Source organism: Corapipo altera, unplaced genomic scaffold (genome assembly GCF_003945725.1).
Source record: "Corapipo altera isolate COAL_440 unplaced genomic scaffold, ASM394572v1 77b, whole genome shotgun sequence".
NCBI lineage: Eukaryota > Metazoa > Chordata > Aves > Passeriformes > Pipridae > Corapipo > Corapipo altera.
Window position 1 is genome coordinate 4,010,293 of NW_020884933.1, and position 19,038 is coordinate 4,029,330.

At 58.9% G+C, this 19,038-nt stretch overlaps 1 protein-coding gene across 2 annotated transcripts in view; it reads right to left on the minus strand.

Moving 5' to 3' along the window:
• Positions 1–18,390, minus strand: part of GRM4 (glutamate metabotropic receptor 4) — a 34,852-nt gene extending 16,462 nt beyond the window's left edge. The window contains exons 1-3 of one of the 2 annotated variants that reach the window (XM_027659780.1): positions 18,069–18,390; positions 12,150–12,923; positions 5,344–5,560 (exon numbers count right to left, since the gene is read on the minus strand). In XM_027659780.1, the coding sequence (XP_027515581.1) occupies positions 5,344–5,560; positions 12,150–12,668 (736 nt within the window). In that variant the 5' untranslated portion in view covers positions 12,669–12,923; positions 18,069–18,390. Of the gene's footprint in view, positions 1–5,343; positions 5,561–12,149; positions 12,924–13,362; positions 13,844–18,068 lie in introns of those variants that run through there. The other variant, XM_027659779.1, reaches the window with a different exon arrangement.
• Between the last annotated feature and the right edge of the window lie 648 nt (positions 18,391–19,038).

Genomic DNA, 19,038 nt, shown 5'->3' on the forward strand with positions numbered 1-19,038 from the left:
GCCCTGATACTCCCTGGCATTGGCACACCCCTGAGTGCCCCTGGCACCACCACCCCGGGGCTCCCGTGCTGCGTGTGCTCAGCCCTGGGCACAGGGAGTGCAGGAAGGGCCACACCGTGACACAAACCCCACTGTGACACGTGCCACTGCACACGTGTGCACTCGTGAGTGTGCCATGCAGGGACAGGGGGCTCCAGGCACGTGGCAGCTACCCACTGGGCCCTTCCCAGCACGGCCAGAGCAAACCCAGCCTCAGGACTTCCCCGAGACAGCAACGAGTGGGGGACAGAGGAGATGAGCCCATAAATAAACAAGAAAAGAGACTAAATCGATGGCAATTCAGATATGACCATGTTACTCAGCTTCTCCACTAAATCAAGCTAACAAGGAAAGCAGCTCCTCTAGGTAAGAGCCTGCAGGGCCTGAGAGCCCCTTGCTCCTGCAGCAGATGCTGACAACACCATTTAATGTTTTTATCTTCCTAATTAATGAAAAGTTAATAATGAAAAGAAAGAGGTCCGGGGGGTCGGCAGGCAGTGGCCGGGGTAGGCAGAGCTGTGTGTTTTGGGGAGCCCTGTCTCTCAGCACCTGCATTATTCACAGCCCCTGGCACCGCAGTGGAAAGGGATTTGCCAAGCGATGCTCCCACTGTCTTCGCACAAAAATCCATTTAGTCAAAACACTCCTCTAAAGCAAGAAATCAAAGTGAGGAGGTGGAGGCGATGGGGAGGAGGCGACCGCTCTCCCTCTTCCAGCAGGATGGCACAGCACTGCTCCCTGACTCCTGAGAAGGTGTGATGTGACTCCAGGAGAAGGCAGGAGGTCAGGGAGGGGGGCCCCTTTCCGCCCCCAGTTTTGGGAAAAGGCCAAGAGGAGCAGGAAGAGAGGAGAAAGCCTCCAGGAAGGGGGTAACAACCCACAACCAGCTGCTGGAGGCAGTTTGGAGGCAGGTTCCGGGTTGGAGGATGCTCAGTTGAGATCCCGTGCCCGTTGTCCCTGACAGATGGCAGCGCAGCACAGAGGGCACCTGCAGCAAGAAACAGCCTCAAACCCAACCTGAGCCATCTCCAAACTTCCCCTTCAAAGGCTGCCTGCACCATCCTCAGGCATATGGCCCTGTCCCTGCCACCAGCACCGTCCCCAGCCTGGGGGGACCTCGCCAGGGCCCCAGGGACTCTCCTCATGCCGCTGGGGTAGTGCCTGTTGTCAAACACGGGGCAGGGTTTAATCTCCACCATTATGGCTCAGTGGGAGTGCAGCCGCTCCGGGTTCCCCTCCTGATTGCAGGTGGCTAATTAGCTTTTGCTGGCACTGACTGCACCAGCACTCAGGGGGTTCTGCCAGGGTTCCCGCAGAGCCGGTGGCTGCTGAGCGCAGGGCGAGCAGGGAGCTGGGTAAGGGGGACCTGGCCCAGCCGAGCTGGGAACAGCAGTGTGCATGTTCCCCCCACCAGGATGTGCACCCCAAGCAGTCCTGGGCACCCTGAGGAGGCACTGGGCTCTGCACAGCCCAGCAGCAGTGACCTTCTGTGAGCAGCACTCGCATGGCTCCCGTGCCCACCCCGGCTCCCGTCCTAACCCCAGCCCTTCACATGAGATTCCCACGCCCAGAGTCTTAATTGGGAGCAATGGGCTGTTCCCCTGCCCCAGGATTCATTATTCTTGTGACTTCAAAGCCTCCAGGAACCAACTCATTAAAGGAGAAGTCATTAGGAACACGGATCTGTGCCTTCATGGAGGCAAAGCTCCCACGCGTGGTGAGACCGATATGCTGTGGTCAAACCTCCTGCCTTAAGACCTGGGAGTGGCTTTTTGGGGGCGACATCCTGGTGCATCAACCAAAAGTAATGAACCCAGCTAAAACAAGAAAGAGACAGCCAGGGATGTCACATGGGGATGAGCAAATGCATCACAAACATACATCAGGCTCTTAACTAAAAATATAGGAAACTCACTGAAGGATAAAACAATAGAGGGGGAAACGACAGTAAAATTGATCCAGACACATGACTAAGGAGTCCTGTATTGGGCTGGAAATATTCCCCTCTTCACAAACCCAGCACTGCACATTCCAACACACAGCACAACACGCTGTGCTCACCAGCTCTGTTACATAAACATCAATCCAATTCCTCAGCTCTGAGAGCTCAGTGACAGCAGAGACATCAACCACCCAGAGCCAAAGGGCTGCAGATGTGTCTGTCCAACCACCCAAATGATGCCAGGGGTCAGGGGCATGGGGAGGTGCTGGACAGAAGGGCTGAAGGTGGGGACACCAGGGACACCTCGATGCTGGCCCTGTTGTGCACCTTGGTGCCCAAGGGAAATCCAGCTGACACCCACTGCCTATGCAGGATGTTTTTTGGGAGCAGGATGCTTTGGGGGAGCACTTAAAACACTCAGAAATGGCTGAAGAATACTCATCCTTTGCAGTCTTAACATCTCTGCAATTCTGGCACCCAAAAAACCAGCACTCTAGTGAGTAAGGACTCTCCAGCCACCAGTGCAGCCACCAGCAATCGCCGGGGCCAACAGCATCATCACCAGAGTAAGTGCAATATGCACAGAGATATAAAGACATATAAATAAAGATATAACAGCCAGCCGGGTCAGTGTGTTGTGGTAGCCCAGGGCCAGCCCCAGCTGCAAGAATAACCCATCTGCAGGGTGAGTTTCTTCCCCCCGTCGTCGTCGGAGGTCGGTTTGAGCCTCGAGCAGAAACGCTTTGCTCTGTGATGTGAAGCTTCAACGTGAGGCTTTGCTAAAAATTGAAACTGAAGGTCAAGTTGATAATGCATCAGAAAGCAAACAGCTTGAGTGCGAGCTGCTAACGACAGCAATGAGCATTATTGCCTGATGGAAATAAAACCCGACTCTGAAGCTCAGGCTTGGCATGAGAAATGAAGCCGAGCGCTGTGGGGATGAGAGTGGGGAGATGCTCACCCTGAGCTGGGCTGGTGCAGAACGCCCTGGGCAGAGCCAGCGTGGTCTCTGCTGGGGCTGGGACAGGGGCTGGGCTGGGACTGGCTGTTCCCCCAGCATAAACACCCCTGCACAGATAATCTCCACTGCTTGACCAACAGCTGGAGAGCCCCTGGCACAGGTCACATCCTCCCTCAGCTGACAGCCCTTTCCATCCCTCTGACAGGCTGAGGCCCCTGGAGCAGCAATAAATCACAGGACCCTTTAGGCTGCTGGAGAAATGCAACTGAGAGCCAAACATATCCAACCCAGCTATAACTGAGGGGATGGATCCTTCCCAGTGGATCCACGCTGGTGTAAAGGTGTTTGGTGTCAGCAGAGCCCTTTGCACAGGGGAAGACAGACAGGTGAAGTGGGCACAGCCTGGCAGCCACCACCACAGAGGGCAGGGCTGGGGGGGATTCAAATAAAAAAAAATAAAGGAAAAAAAAAAAAAGAAAAAAACATGTTCTCAGTCCAGCCTTGCCATTATTCACTGAGGATCTGAGGCCAACCCATGGCACTCACCCCCATGGGAGATGCTCCAGAGAGCAGGTCAGGGCCCACCCAGGGCCCTGTGCTCAGGCTGGCACACGACAGCTCTTACAAATATCTGTGTTCCTGCAGCGCATCAGGAACGCAGCGTCACCACTGGGCTGCCCTCACACCACTGTTACACTGCAGTCACTGGGGAATTATGCTTTTTGATAACTAAATTATCACTAATGCACATAATCGTTGGGTTATGTGGATACACAAATTACAGGACTCTCTCAGCCCTGGATTAACACGCGGCTGTTTCAGCTCCATGTACACTCGTTTACTCTGCAATTACGCTGTCAGATCGTTAACATCTGGTTAGAGGAGTTTGTGGCAACCACAGGTATCTCGAAGGAGAAGTGCTTGTGCTGCAGCAGGACCATGAAGGCACAACCACTGCTCCTTAACAGGTGCTTGAGGGAGGAGGAGCATGGGTTTGAATCGTTCCTGTGCTCCTGGCCACATGGACCCCCGAGGGGCTGCACCCATGGATGGGGCAGCAGAGCATCCTGCAGCCACTCCCCCAGACCTGCCAGGCACCACACCCCCCCCCCCCCCCCCCCGCCCCCCCCGACCCCCCCCCCCCCAGCAGCACCTCTGCACCCCAGATCCACACCCCCCCAGCAGTGGCTGCTCCGGAGCATCCCCACGCGCTCCTTCTTGGAAAACCACAGCCCCATGAAAATATTCTGCTTTTCAAGTGAAAATCCTGAAGAGCAGCTCCCAGGTTGGATCCCCAGATGGGTTTCTCTGCATACTAAAAGCGTTGCTGGTTCCAGTGCCAGGGCGCGCGCGCGAGACGGAATTAACGCTGTTCCTATTTATAGGGCTTTGATTAGGAGCTCGTCACCTGGAAGTTTTTATTCCCTTTATCCATTTATAAGGCCATAACACAGTTTGACTGGTTCCAGATAGGCTGGTGTCCCACCGACTTTGCCAGAACCTAATGTGCCATTCAGACACACTTAAGCCAGTAATAGGCAGCAGCCTGAGCGCTGCAGGGTTTTAACTGCCTCAAAAAACACCCTTTAGCTCCCATCTCACCCTGTGCACGTGATGCTGCACAGGTGAGGTGCTGCCAGAGCCAGGAGGGACCCCAGTGCTGTGCCAGCCCTCCGTGGGGCAGCTCCAAGTGCACAGTAAGAATGCCTGCAGCAGCAGTTCCCAGGGCTCCTCACCCATCCCAGCTGCCCCAGGGTTGATGCTCAGGTACCCACAAGCTCCCCCACTGCTCCCGAGGCTGCTAATCCCCCCTAAGCATCCCAGAGCTCCTGTCAGCAAAACGCTTTCTGGCTCTAGACAAATCCTCCCAAAGAGTTTTTGCTGAGCGTGGACTTTCTGCCTGTCCAAAGCTCACAGACAAATTAAAGCACCTGCCCTCAGGGATAATTCCACTAAAATTGGGCAACATGCACGGTAGTGCCAACTTTATTTTCTGTTAAACCTGGGAATATTTGTAAAAGCCTTTTGTTCTGGAAGATGCCCAGCGCCGTGGCTCAGATGCAGAGGGAAGGGATCAGCTTGGAGGAATTGAGGTCTCCTGGGGAGCAGGGAATGGGATCTTGAGATGCTTCCCAAAAGCAGCCTCCCCTGCAGAGGGAAACCCAGTATTGCTGGTCCCAACCCTTGCTGGAAAGCTTGAATCCTTCCTGGCCACCTCACTGTCCTTACAATCAGCACAGCAGCCCCAAAAGCTGCACTGCTCTGGGGTCACGCCCCAAACTGCACCATCCACCCGTATTCATCACCCCAAACACATCCCAGCTCAGCACAGGGAGCTCACGTGTTCCCTCCACCCCATCCACTGCCTTTTCTCCTCCCGTCCCAGGAGAAATCCACTCACCATCCTCCCTGGATTTCTGGATGAAGGCCTCCACGCCGCTCTCCCCGTAGCTGCCCTCGGAGGCCAAGGTGGAGACATAATTCCACTTGAGGGCTTTGACAATGTCCACCATGGCCTGGGCCTGGTACGTGTCCGACGGGACGACGCGGGAGAAGAAGTCGTAGCGGCTGTTGTCGCTCAGGTCGGGCGCGGTGGAGGCGTAGCTGATCTGGGGGATCTGGGATGGAGGAGGGAAAGGCAAAGCATCAGGGGGAGCAGGTGATCTCCACCCCACAGCGATGCCCTCCCCTGGGCCTTGCTCCCAAAGCCCTGAGGGAGAGGGAGGTGGGAGTGGAGGAAGACCATGGGTCAGGAGGAGCACGTGCCACCAGTGGGCTTGGGGACCACCCGCAGCTCAGGGACACCCAGCAGGACCCCAGAGGGGCTCCCTGAGCATTGGATGTGCCTGGCGTGGAAAAGGCCAAAGAGAAAACCCAAATTCTGCCCTGGCCAGCACTGCCAAGGACTCCCTTTGGCTTCCCTCTCCCAGGAAGGACAGATCCAACCCCCCTGCCGGGTCCTGCCCACCCAAGCCATAAATAAGCCCTTTAAATTAACCAGATCTGCCGCACCTCTCACAGTGCACTGGGATGATTAACAGCGCAGGATCAGGCGATGTTTAACACTTACACAGCACTTTCCATCTCCAAAACACACCACACATCCTCATTTATCTTCAAGATGGAAAAGGCTTATTAAATTATCAAGCCCAGGTTCTCACCACCAGCCTGAAGCTCCCTCCCAAGTATCCAGACAGCTCCATCCACCATCTCCCCATCCCAGTCCCAAGCAGGTACCTGCCCCAGGTGCAGCAAGGGCTGGCAGAGCCCTGCCCCAAACCTGGGCAAGGTTTTAAATAATGGCAGGGACTGGAGCCACAGGGCAGCAGGGCTGCCTGGAGCTGGTGCATCCTAGGGAAGGCTCTGGTCACCCACCACCCTCTCACCTTCCTGCAGCTGCTGCTTTACTGCAGGACAGAGAAAACAGAGGAGGAACAGCCCAGGGCATCACTGACCCCAAACCACCCCATGCCTCAGGGGTGAGCGGGTGCAGAGCATGATCCCCAGCTCTTCCAGGACTCTCCTCCTCTCCTGTTCCCTCTGGTCCACTTTAGGAACAATTCAGTAATTGCAGCTGCCAGAACCACAGGGGACTGTGAGGGATCCCAGCCATCCTCTGGGCTGAGCAGGCACCGGGATGCCCAAATCAGCTCAGGCTGCCTCATCCAGTGCCCCTCCCCAGTAAAAGCAGAGACACCTAGGGGGGCTTGCAGGGGCCAGGGGGAGGTTTGGGGTCTGTGGGAACCCTAGTTTGTGTTATAAAATCCAGCCAGCTTTCTGGGAGCCTGGCTGGGGCACGGCATCCCGAGGATAAAGAGACGGGCACCAGGGCAACCCCACAGATCCTCCTGGGTCTCCCAGCCCCAGAACCCACTCCATCCTCCTCCACTCCTGGAGCTCCCAGTTTCTCCTTTGTTTCTCTGTTATTTCTCTCTCCCACTCCTGCCTCTCTCTCTGTTAAATGCAATTCCGGTGTTATAAACCCATGACTCCACCTGAATGCTAAAAGGCCCCTGGAAAGGAGCAGCCACCCTTCTACCTGCCTGAGAAATAGGAGATGAAAAAAGGAAAGATGGAGAAGGAGTGGGAGAGGGAGAGGAAGGAATCTTTATCAAGGCACAAATAGGATTACTCCCTGTGACAGTCTGCTTTGTGCTCCGTTCGGAGGGGCTCTGATCTGCTCGTTGGGGATCTGTGACTGGAGCCGGTGCCTGAGACTCGATTAAAATTCTGCTCAGCAGGTGAGGCGCCCGCCTGGCAATCACTCATCCCGCGGGCAGGGGGGGGCTGCTCCCAGCCCGCTCCTCCCTCCCTCCTCCTGCCGTGCCCGCAGGACCCACACGGGCTCAGGATGGAGGCAGTGCCTGCAGTGCCCACACCACCGGGACAGGAAGCAGCAGTGCCCACGTCAAGGGTGATTTGGAGGCAGGGATGCAACCCTGCCCTTCCAGAGGATCCTTTCCCAATGATTTTTCCCCTGAGAAGTGTTTTGGTTTAACCAGACCCCTGCCTTCTGCACAGGGCACTGGTGATAGAGGCTTCCCAGCTATTCCCCATGCCAGCACCACCCAGTCCAAGCTCAGGTGGTCTGGGATTAACCTTGGGCCTGCCCATCCTGCTCCAACCTCAGCTGGAAAACAAAGCCCAGAAAATACCTGTTGATCCACAGGCTACAAACTGGAAGCTGTATTTTAATAAACAAAAGGAAAGAGCTTTTTTTCTTTCGCTCCTCTGCCTTGGATGAAAGTGAAAATAAAACACCAGTTCCCAAATGACCATTTCATAGATTTCTTCTGCCTTTTCCCCCTCTGCCTTTTTGATAGCCCAACTCCTGGCACCAGCTATTTTCTCAGATAAAAGACAAAAGTCCTTTTAGGTCCATAAAAGCAAAATGCAGGCAGGGAATTCAAGGTTCTTAGAAAGAAGGATGTGGTGGGAAGGGAGGGCTGGAAATATATCTCAGCTGCATATTTGGCCACTGATGGTCCCTTGCCTGGGGACCATCTCCAGCCTAGAACAAACACCAGGTTGAGGAGGGGGAAGGAAAGCTCTCCTGCACCCCAAGAATTCATTGTGAGTCAGAGTGGGGAGTAATCCCAGGGCAGAGGATAAAACCTCCTTCCTCCTCTTTTTTTGAACCAAAAACCAGAATCGGCATCATCCAGAAGCACCCCCAGCCTGGAGAAATGTCCCTTGGGATAAGAGAGCAGGTGGGAGCCAGGGTTCAGGATGTCACCCTGCTCCCCCAGCTTCCTGGATCAATGGACTGGTGTGATTGACTTCCAATGCGCTGGAAAAGCTGGATTTTGTGCCTGTCACTGTCACCCATCATTAACACGGCTCAGGAGCTGCTGTGGCGTTTTCTCCACCGGTGTGGGACAGAATCCCCCAGACTGGGGACAATCAAAGGCAGCAATTTCAGCACATCCCAGCTAAGGCTCAAACCATTGATCAGAACACCGGCCTGAGCAGCCAGGAGGGAATTACCCCAAACCAACAGGGCCATTGCAGAGCCAGAGCTGGGCACACTTGTCAGGAGCACCCCACGAGCAGGGGCTCCTGCACCAGCCCCCCCATCCCAGAAACGGTCGGGAACAGCTAATTCCCTACCCATAATTATTAATTTCATGCATATCTTATGCAAACCTCTGGTTCACTGACAAGATGGAATTGATTTAATTAGAATTTCCATCATCAAGCCATTTGGATGGCAGCTTTTAATTAGGGAGAGCGTAAAGCACCGCAGGGGCTGGAGCAGCGAGGGGCTGAGCGGGGCTGGTCAGGCACCGGAGCAGAGGAGCTGCCCCTTCCCCTTGGCCCAGTGCCAAGCCAGGGGCCAGCCCTCAGCATCTCCTCGGGGAGCAGTAAGGTGAAAATACAGCCCCGGGAAGCACAGCAGGTGCAGGAGGATGCTGCCCTTCGACACTGTCCCTTCAGCCTCCCCCTCCTCCTCACCGAGCCGTGCCCAGGGAACAGCTCAGGGCTGTGGGGCCGGGGCAGCCCAGGGGAGCCAGGCAGCTGCAATTTGTTTAAATAAACCCAGCAAAGAGCAAGGAACTGAAGTGGCAGGAGGGGGTGATTAATCAGAGCGTCCCCCAGCCCGCTGCCACCTTCCCAGCTCGTGAAGGTTATTCACCCACCGAGTGGGGAAGCGTGTGCCAAACGCAGCATCGCTCCTGCCCCCAGAGCCTCGGGGCACCCCGACACGAGCCAGGGGGCTCAGCACCAGGGGCTGATCCTGCTCTGCACCCCCAGCCCCAGGCAGCACAACTTCATGTGCCTGCAGGTGCCGAGTGCCCGTGGCTGTGCCGCACACACCACAGGCAGCACCGTCCCCAGGTGAATTATTCATGTTGTACAACACTCCTGCGCTAAGGAGAGCGGCTGCACTCACTGACACGGAGAAAACAAGCGTCTCAAAGTGCCCTGGCACGTGTCAAGTCCATCCTCTGGCCAAGGATGCTCTTCAACCTGGCTGAGCACTTGGGCTCCATCCTGTCACGGCTCTTTCTGGATGGGGATGAAAAACGCCCCCCAAACCCTGACGCAGGTTTTTGGGGATCACACTCGCAGGACATGGATCTGGTTTCTTTCGCGCCATCCCCGCTGTGGTGGTTCAGGAGACAGTGGGCAGGGCTGGGGCTGGAAAGCCAGCAGTGAGGGGTGGGAAGGAGCTGGAACGTGCCGGAGCGCTCTGGCAGTGACGCCAGAGAGATGCTATCGCACAGAGCCGAGAGCACGGATTTGGGGGAAGGATTTTCTGCAGGCAGAGCGACGAGGAGTGATGAAACCAGCTTGGACAGAGGATGCCGCATCTGCAAGTTGTTCCACTGATGTACAGCTTTAATTAGGCAGCGGCAGCTAACGAAGGACCCGTTATTTATTTATGTAGCACAGGAGCGAGAAAAGCCCTGTCAGGGAGGGGCAGGACCAGCCTGGCAGGGAGGGCTGGGGGCTGCACAGCGGGGAGCAGGGGTGGAACAGGGAGAGGTGCACAGGAGGGAGTGAGGGATGTGGGAAGGGACGGTGGGAAGGGACCATGGCAAGGACAGCATCATCCAGAGACAGGAACAGCCACCCCTGCTGTGTGTTTGGTCACGGGACAGAACAGGCTACTCCAGGCTCCCAGGGAAAACTAGGGGGGCTGCTGTGCCCCCTCCCAGCCAGGACTCGGCAGGACTTGTATTTTCTCCTCATCCTGTTGGACCTTCTATTTGATTCTGTGCCATCACTGCTCACTGGATATGGTACAGCCCTCCCAAATATGCTACACCCCCCCAAGATTTGCTGCAGCCATCCCAGAGAAGCACTTCAGCAATTCAGAAACCAGAGCACTCAGAGGGCACTTTAAGCACCAGCACAGCTGCCCCCGCTGCCCACAGGGAGGGGACATCGCGAGCGGGTCCCCATTCCAGCTCCCAGGACTTCACACCAGTGTCCCTGTGCTGAGGGAGCACCAAGGGGGACACGAGTGGCACAGCAACATGGGGCCAAGCAGGACCAGAGCTCCGGCAAGTGCCATTCCCCAGAGAATGGGCACAGGCAGCAGAGCTTCGCTGAACCCCCGAGCGGAGTCACCCGCGCTTAAAGGTCAGCGGCGGCGCGAGATGGAAGTCGCCTTATTTTCATTTTCAGCATGTCCCAGCCATTAAACCAGTGTTTGAATAACAAAGGGCGGCAGCAGCACTCAGGTCCTGGCAGGAGGAAGAGACCCCAGAACTCCCCAGCCCCTGCCTGTGCCCAGACAGTGGGGTCAGACGAGACCCCCATCCCATGGGAATGATATCCCTGTGCTGGGGACCACTGGGAGTGCACCAACTCTGTGCACCTCCTCAGCCCCACACCAGGATTTGCTGCTGTCTAGGGCTGAGCTTGACCTTGTCCTCCCCTCCTAGGGGGTTTTGAGGTCTCCATCCTCTCTTTACCTTCCCCCCCATTTGAGTTTCCTCCCTGTCCTGTTGGGATGGGATCAGCTCTGGATTAAAGCTGCTGGGGCTCAAGATGTACCACCAGCAGCACCAGTGCCTGGCTGCACAGCCGGGGCAGGGTTGCACCTGAGCTCGGGGACATCCTTCCTGCACAGGTCACACAAGGATCAAAACTGGAGAAGGGCAAGAAAAAAAAAAAGCAAGAACCTAGAAAGACTGTAGGTACCTCTGACTGTCATTCTCCTGCCTCCTTCCCCACTGCCTGCCTGCCTCCTCCTCTCCAGAGCAAGCATTCAATCTTTCTTGTCTCAGCAAATAGCTTTTAAGTTCCTCCCACTCCCACTAATTTATATTATTTTAATTATTGAATAGCCCTCTCACTCGTTGCCTGGAACATTAACACGTTTTAAAAAAAAGGGACCCAGAAAAATCAAACTCCATCAGTGATCTGGATTTTCTGTCTTCACTAACAGCTCCCAGCCCTCCCAGGAGGGCACCCGGCTCTCAGCTGGGCTGGCAGAGGAAGAGGAGGGGGAAGAGAGAAAGGGAAACAGCACCAATCCTGCAGAACAGAGGGGTTACAGGGTGCTGGGGGGAGGCCAAGCTGGGATGGGGCTCCCACCACTGCTGGGGGTACAGAATATTTACGTTCTTCCCTCATTCCTGCAGAGGGGCCCTTGTTCACACTCTCCAGCCCACGGACGTGGCTGTAGATAAATAAATGCACAGCAAGGGGGAGAGGAATTATCACCTCGGCATTCCTGCAGCTGACTGGAGGGAGAGCTGCCCTCATCCCATCACAGCCTGAGCACCTCTGGGGTTGGTGGCGCAGAACAAGTGCCCCTAACCTGGCTGATGTCCCATGGGCTGGAGCAGAGCGATCCCAGCTGTCCCTGCACTCCTCAGCCATCCTGTCCTCAGCTGCCCAGCCCTCTGGCTCAGGTGGGACCTTACATTTTGGGGTATAACCCACACCCCTTATCGAGCACCCCCATAACTGGTGTCATAACCCATCCTCGGCCCACCTCCCCCACCAGCATCCCCCCTCTCCACGAAGCCGGGGGAGAAGAAATAAAAATCCTCCTGCTCCAAGTGCCGTCAGTGGAGGGGGATGGAGGAAGGGATCCCTGGGGACCCGGGGGAGGCAGGAGAAGCATTTTAACGACACCAGCTCCCACCTTCCCCCAGCTGTGGAGGAAGAGGCACGCCTGGAGGAACGCTGCCAAAGCACCCGCGGTGGTTGTGCCGAGGGGTTCCTTCCACCCCGGCCGAGCCCTACCTTGAAGAGCCGCAGGATGTTGGCCACCATGATGGAGACGGAGCTGCCCGAGGCGCCGATGACGCCGACCACCCGCTCGGGTTTGGTGATGATGGGGGGGCCCCCGCTGACGCAGCGCACCTCGGTGCTGTCCTTCTCGATGAGGGCTTGCACGAAGGTCAGCGACTGCTCCAGGGCGTGCGTGTCCCGCGAGCAGGTGTCCAGGATGCGCGCGCCCAGGGTGATGTTGGGGAGCAGGTCGGGGTCGTTGTTGATGCGGTCCAGGGCGAAAAGCATGGCCTCCAGGCGGTGGATGCCCTTTTCCTTCTTGAGCTCCCCGCAGGCCTTGCCCTCGGCGCCCCGGCCGTGCACGGGGAAGAGCCCCCCGAGCGTGATGTCCCCGTCGATGCGGATGGAGTTCATGTGCGGGTAGCCCTGGCCCTTGGGCTTGGCGGCACCCCCGGGCGCCCACCCCCAGCTCCAGGCACTCAGGAGGAGGCAGAAGGAGAGATGCTCCATGCAGAAGTGACCCCCGCTCATCGCCAAGGCCGTGCTGGGGCAGAGCTCGGGCCGGGAAGGCGGCGGCGCTCAGGGGGCCGGGCTGGCGCGGGCGGGTGCCATCGCTCCGGGGGGATCCCGCTCCGGCACCGTCAGCGGCTCCTGCCGGTGCCACCAGCCCCGGGGCAGCCCCCGGGGCTGCTGGAGAGTGCCGGGCTCTGCATGGCTACACCAGGGTGGAGAGACAGCAGCAGAGACACGAGCCCACGCGAAGCTTCGCGTCCTTCCTCTGGAGACCTTGAGAGGGAGGGGGACAGGGGCGAGAGAGAAAATTAAGCAGGAGCATGAAGAGGACATCGGCTATTCCGAGCTTTTGTCAGGTAGTCCAGCAGAAATTAGCACTGGAGGTTATTGCAAAAAATAGGTTTGGGATTCACTGGATTTCTGATTCATGCCAGCGGCTTTGACTCAGCCCAAACTGCATCCGGGCAGAGGGGCTGGTCAGGGCACCACACACGCTCTGTCCCACAGAGCAGGACAGGGTCAGTGGCCAGCTCAGGGCTGGAGGGAGGCCCTGGAACTCACCCCCATCGCCTCTTTAGGGAGCTGTGAGGGTGGGACAGGTCCCAGGACAGTACTGGGTGGAGTGGGGGGGCAAATCCCACATACACCCCCAGCCCTGGTCCCTGCCTATCCCAGAGCATCCCTCCTCTTTCCCAACGGGTTTTTCAGTCACCTGCGTGAGCCCACAAGTCTTGAGCGCCACAGACTGAGCGGGCTCAGTGCTGGTCTGTGTCCTCAGCGAGAGCCAGGCACTGACAAAATCCAGCATTACGGATCCCAGTCACTACCCAAAGCACTGTGCTCCTGCTGCTCTGCCTTCAGGCCGCTGATTCCTGAACCAGCAGCTGCTTCCTTGCAAACTTCCCTTATCGACAGCTTCCAGCAGCAAATATCGACAGCACCTGAGCTGCCCCTGCCCGGGCAGCACAGCCCCTGCCCCAGTTTCCCCCCGGGCAGGCTCTCCCTCGAGCCCGTCCCTGCTGCCTCCCAGCAGCCACTGATGGATGCCGAGGGCAGCGCATGATGAATGCAGGCAGCAAGAGCAGCGCGGAGCCGAGCAGGCAAATGCGTTCCCCAGGCAGGACAGGCTGCAACAGCGAGACCGAGGAAACAGCTTAAATTAATCTCAGCTCAAGCACAGAGCCCGGCACCCAAGCCCACGGCCCCGGGGGTGCTGCCCACCCGAGCCGGTGCCGAGCCCTCCATCGCGGGGGAGGCTCCCCCGGCCGGGAGGACCCTGGCTTCCACTCACCTCCATAAATTATGCACGTCCCTGCCCGCCGCAGCCGCTTGAAGGCTCATCTCCAAAGCGATTCTGACAGCCAGGGCTTTTAAGGAACCAGAATTACCCGGTGCTTCCAAAGGCAGGAAGTTGGGAATGCTGCAGCACATCGCCCGCCCCAGCCTGCTGGGAGAGCCCCTGGGAGCACGGCCCTTGCTCGGGTGGGGATCAGGGACAGGGATCAGCCCTCTGCACAGTCCTGTCCCCTCTGCAAGAACCACCCCATGCAACTCCAGCGGGCACGGAGCAGGGGAACGTGGCTCCTGGCACAGCCTGGAAGCGGGTCATGCTTTGCCCGTGCCAAGGAGGCAGATGATGGGGTGACCAAGGGATGCTCAGACAGCACAGTCCTGTCCCCCCCAGCAGCCCTGCACCAGCCGAGAGCCATCACTGCTCCCACCCTCATCCCTGGAGCTGCGACATTTCTGCCCATCAAAGTGGGTTGGTCACAACACAGATCCATTCCCAGGAAAACCCTCATAGCCCATGGCAGCTCCCACGGAGCTGGCAGTGCCCCCAGAGCCCACTGCTTCTCCCTTTCTTCTTTCAAGCTTTTTCCTCTCTGTTCTCTCCCCTTTGTGGCTCCTTTGATCACATAATCTGAACGAACTGAAGGTAAAAATATCACGGCAGGCAAGAAGAAAGCGCCAATAATGGGGAGGGGAGGAGGGAGCTGGTTCAGATCCCTCGTGGAATCATTAGGGGAGATGGAGTGTGAATCACCCGATGAGCCCGGGCTGCAAACGGCCCGGGAAGCGGGGGAAGATGAGCACCCCTGTCCTCTCCACCTGCCTCCCCCATCCCCACAGCCACGCACGAGCCACTGCTCCTGCACAGCCCAGATCTCGCTCCCATCGTGCCTGAGCCTCCCCAGAGCAGGCCCTCCACCAGGAGGCTGGTGCTGCACATCTGGAGGAAGATGCACATCTGGAAGAAGACACCTGCCTGCAGCAGGTGCTGGTGGAGCAGGGAACAGCCTTACCCATGTGCTCCGGGCAGCAAGGGGCCAGAGCTGCCCTCCTGCCCCACCTGCACAGCTCCACAGGGGCACCCCAAGGGCAGGAATAACAGGTGGGAATGGCCCAAAGGAAGGAGCAGTGCTGCTTCCTCCTGTTTCCACCATGCATCGGTGAGGAAGGAGCCTTCCCATCACCCTCATCCCAGCCACACCACAGCCTGATCCGGGTCTGGGACTTCTCAGACCAAACTGAGAAGGTCTCCAGCCCCCAGGGCTGTGTCATCATTCGCCCAAACCGGGATGGGCTGAGGAGCACTAGGGCAGAGAGGCAGGTGCCGGGTGCTGGGGATGTTGCCACCCTGGGTCAGGCAGAGATGGGGGGCATGGGCAGAGCCCTGCGGGTCCTGGCACCCCAGGACATGGGGCCGGTCAGCACGGTGGCATCCTGTCCCCCTCTAGTGGTGGCCAAGCCACTGGGCCACCGGCATCACCAGACACAGGAAAGGGCAGGGGAGGACTCAGCTGGGCAAGGGAGCCCCCGCTGGGGCAACCTGGTCTAGTGGAAAGTGTCCCTGCCCATGGGGGCTGGAACTGGATGAATTTTAAGGTCCTTTCCAACTCAAACCATCCTGTGCTTCTATGAAATCAAACACATTAAAAATTCCCCCACACCATGGAGAGCTCCTGCTGCAAAACTACATCCAGTGCCCAGAGGAAGTACCAGCCATCCCAGACATCACCTCTGCTGCTCCTTCCCACAGCCCCTCCTGCACGTCCCTGCAAGTGCTGCTCCAGCTGGGCTGCAGTAGGACACAGACCCCGCACCCAAGGACCGCAGAGCTCTGCCTGCAGCAGGACCCGTCACCTCCCAGTTCAGAGCCAGGACATTCTGGGGTTGTTAAACCAGGCAGAGGCTGAGCCAGTGACACAGCCCAGGAGATGCAGGAATGAGCAGCCAAGAGGCTGCGCCCAGCACTCCTTGCACATCCCCATCCCCAGCTGCTGAGGAGCCCAGCGCCACCAGCACAACACCACAGAGACCCCAGCCCGGCCCCAGCACTGGGAGGGCTGTGCCAGCTTAAGCCACACTGGCTTCCACCAGCTCAACAGCATCTTTTTCAAAAATCAGGCCATTTCTCTCCCCACCTGCACTTCCCCAGCAAGCAGGGCCAGCCAGCAGGCAGCACAATATCCCAATTAGCATACACTTGCTCTTCCTGCTTGCAAGCGGTTACAGGGAACTTAGTTTGGCTCCTGCTCTTTTTAATTGCAAAAGCTCCATGAAGTACAGTGGAATTGAGACACAGAGGGAGGGAGGGGATGGCAGTTAAGTTCTCTCTCAACGGGCAGAACCTTAAGTATTCAGGTCCAGTACCCCAGTGTTTGCTCAGAGAAGCAAGGCCACGGCTCAGCAGGCAGTGGTGAGCAGAGACCCCAGGTTGTACCACCCAAACCCACCCAAGGAGCTCCAAAACACAGTCCCTGCCCCAGCAGCCTCTCGATCGATGCACGAACAGACACCACAACACTCACACGAGCCCAAGCCCATTGCCAAGGTGCCAACTCGTCCTCTCTGCAACCAGGTCCTGTCAGTGCCCAGCTCAGAGCCCCATGAGGGGGAAAGCGGGGTATGACCACCCACCTCACTGCCCTGGAGCATCCCCTGAAGGATGCTGAAGTCCAAACAAAAGTGGTCCCATGGGGCACGGATGAGACCCAGGGAATATTTATCACACCATATATATCCCTAGCTGTGGCAAACGCTCTCCTTCCACCTCCCTCCCGCTGCCAAGCAGGTCGGGGCTAATCCCTCACTCTGAAGGATGGGATGGCGCGGCGGGGGAAGGTGAGAGCGGGACACGGAGCAGGCAGAGGTAACACAGCTCACCTTGCGGGGCCGGCACAGGGTCTCCCCGGCAGCAGAGAGCTCCAGCAGGAGAGGCTGGAGGGAGGGAAGATGCTGCTCATCCCCACTCCTGCCACGTGCAGCAAAATCCCGCAATTAATTTTTTATCATCGTCTGCAGTTTGGGATGGCGCTGGCTTGGAGCGGGAGCGTGGCCTGACTGCTGGTGCCCGGCAGTGCCGGTGTCACCACACGGCATTCCCGCTCCCCATCATGTACCCACACCCCAAGACCTCGGCCTGGCAGTGCCAGCCTCTGCCCACACCCCCCAGCTGCAGCAGAGACCCCCGTCCTGAGCCAGGCTTTGAGCGGGGCCATCCGGGGAACTGCAGAGCAAAGCCCTCCATGAGGAGCCGGGAGGAAGAGCCGGTGCCCGCGGCGGGCGCGGGTTCGCGATGTTATAATTAGGACCTGCCACTTCTTCAAGCCGTTGCCTTTCTGGGAAGAGCTGGAAGGGGGTGGCTGAGCTGACAAATCCATCCTCCTCCTGCCTGATGCCAAAGTTGAAGCACGTGATGCTCTCTTTTGGGGAGCCATCGGGCTCCCCTGCAGGGCGATGCTGCCCCCGGGACGGGCCACGGCTGCACCCGAGCTTCGGTTCCCATGGGAGGATCCTCTCGGCGCTGCTGTGGGATGCAGCTCAGCACCCCCAGCCCAGTGCCTGATGCCCTCCCCAAAAGGGCTTTGCCTGTACCCCCAGCCTGGGGCAGCCACAGCCAATGCTGCCCATGGGGTCCCTCCACCCTCACAGAAAGGGACCACCCTCACTGCAGCCCCCAGCACTGCCCCTCCAGCTCGGCCAGGCTGGCCAAAATCTGCTGGGATCTCTGCACATCCCATCGGACCGTGGCTCCCAGCACGGAGGCAGTAGGTCACAGGGAAGAAGGTCTTGCCCCAGCTCTCCCCCCACCACAGCCTTGCCCAGCACATCCCCTGCACCCCCCATCCGCTGCCCTGGTGCAGATAAATGCTGCTTACAGGGAGAGAAGGGAGAGAAGGAAACGAGCTTTTTCTTTTGGCAGTTCTCGTGGCGTTCTCCCGAGCTCCTCGCTGCATTCAACAGATCAGCTCCGCTCCTTCCCTTCATCCCTCCCTCCCCAGGCCCTGCCCGGGGCACGCGGCCGGTGCCGGTGGGTTCCCCCGGTCACCGCAGCCCTGCCTCGTGCCACCCCCGGCGAGCCCCGAGCCACAGGTCACCTGCAGCGCGATGGCGATGGCAAAGGCAGTGACTCACCCGCAGCTTCTCCGTCGCAGCCGCCGCCGAAGGCAGCGGGCATCCCCCAGCGCGGGAGCAGCCCCCGGAAAATCACCCGGCTGGCAGAGCACGGCAAGCTCATCACACCAGGGGGAGGAGGAGGAGGAGGAGGAGGAGGGTGGCGGGGCTGCACCCGGGCAGGCGGTGGGAGAGTTCTCCGGTTTTTTCCCACGGCCGCCAACTTCCCCAGCGGCTCCCGACGCCTCAGATCCGCTCGCCCGGAAAGCGCCAAGGAGCGGGAGAGCACTCGGGAGAGGAAACCGAGCCCGTGTTGGAGCGGGGCTCTGCCCGGCCCGGGGGTGCCTCCGCGGGCTCGGGTCTTACCCCCCACAGCCCCTCCAGGCTGGAAGGGGCAGCGCCTTCAGCCCCTTCCTCGCTCCGCTGCCGCCCCTGCCCTGCCCTGCGGCGGCTCTGCGGGCGCTGCCCGCTGCGGCGAGGCGAGGGCAGCCCCCGCCGGCGGCTCGGCCCTGGTCACGGCCACCCCCGCGCCCGATGCCTCCTGCCCCAAGCCCTTCCAGCCCCCTCCGTCCAGACGAGCCCCCCAGCTCCCCTCCCGGAGCCCCCGCCGGGCGGTGGGCGCCTCAGGGGACAAAGGTGGCAGGTTGGGCAACGGGGCAGGAGGTGCCCCCCGTGCCCCTCGAGGCGGGGGCAGCGGGGCGGGGGGGGGCAGCGCTCCTCAACCCCCAACGATGAATAAATAATGCGATGAGCGGGAAAGGGGAGAGCCGGGGGAGGGCTGGGGATTCCGGGCTACAGCCTCCGCTGTCGCAGCCCCCCCAAAACCAAAAATAAGAAGGAAAAGGGGGAAAATTTGCCGGGGGGGGGGGGGGGGGGGGGGGGGGGGGGCGGCGAGGCTGCGGGGAGGGGGAGCGGGGGGCACTCCAGCCCCTGGCGAAAGTCCGGGGGCACCGAGCGCCCCGGGGATGCTCCCCCCGCCGCCCGCACTTAC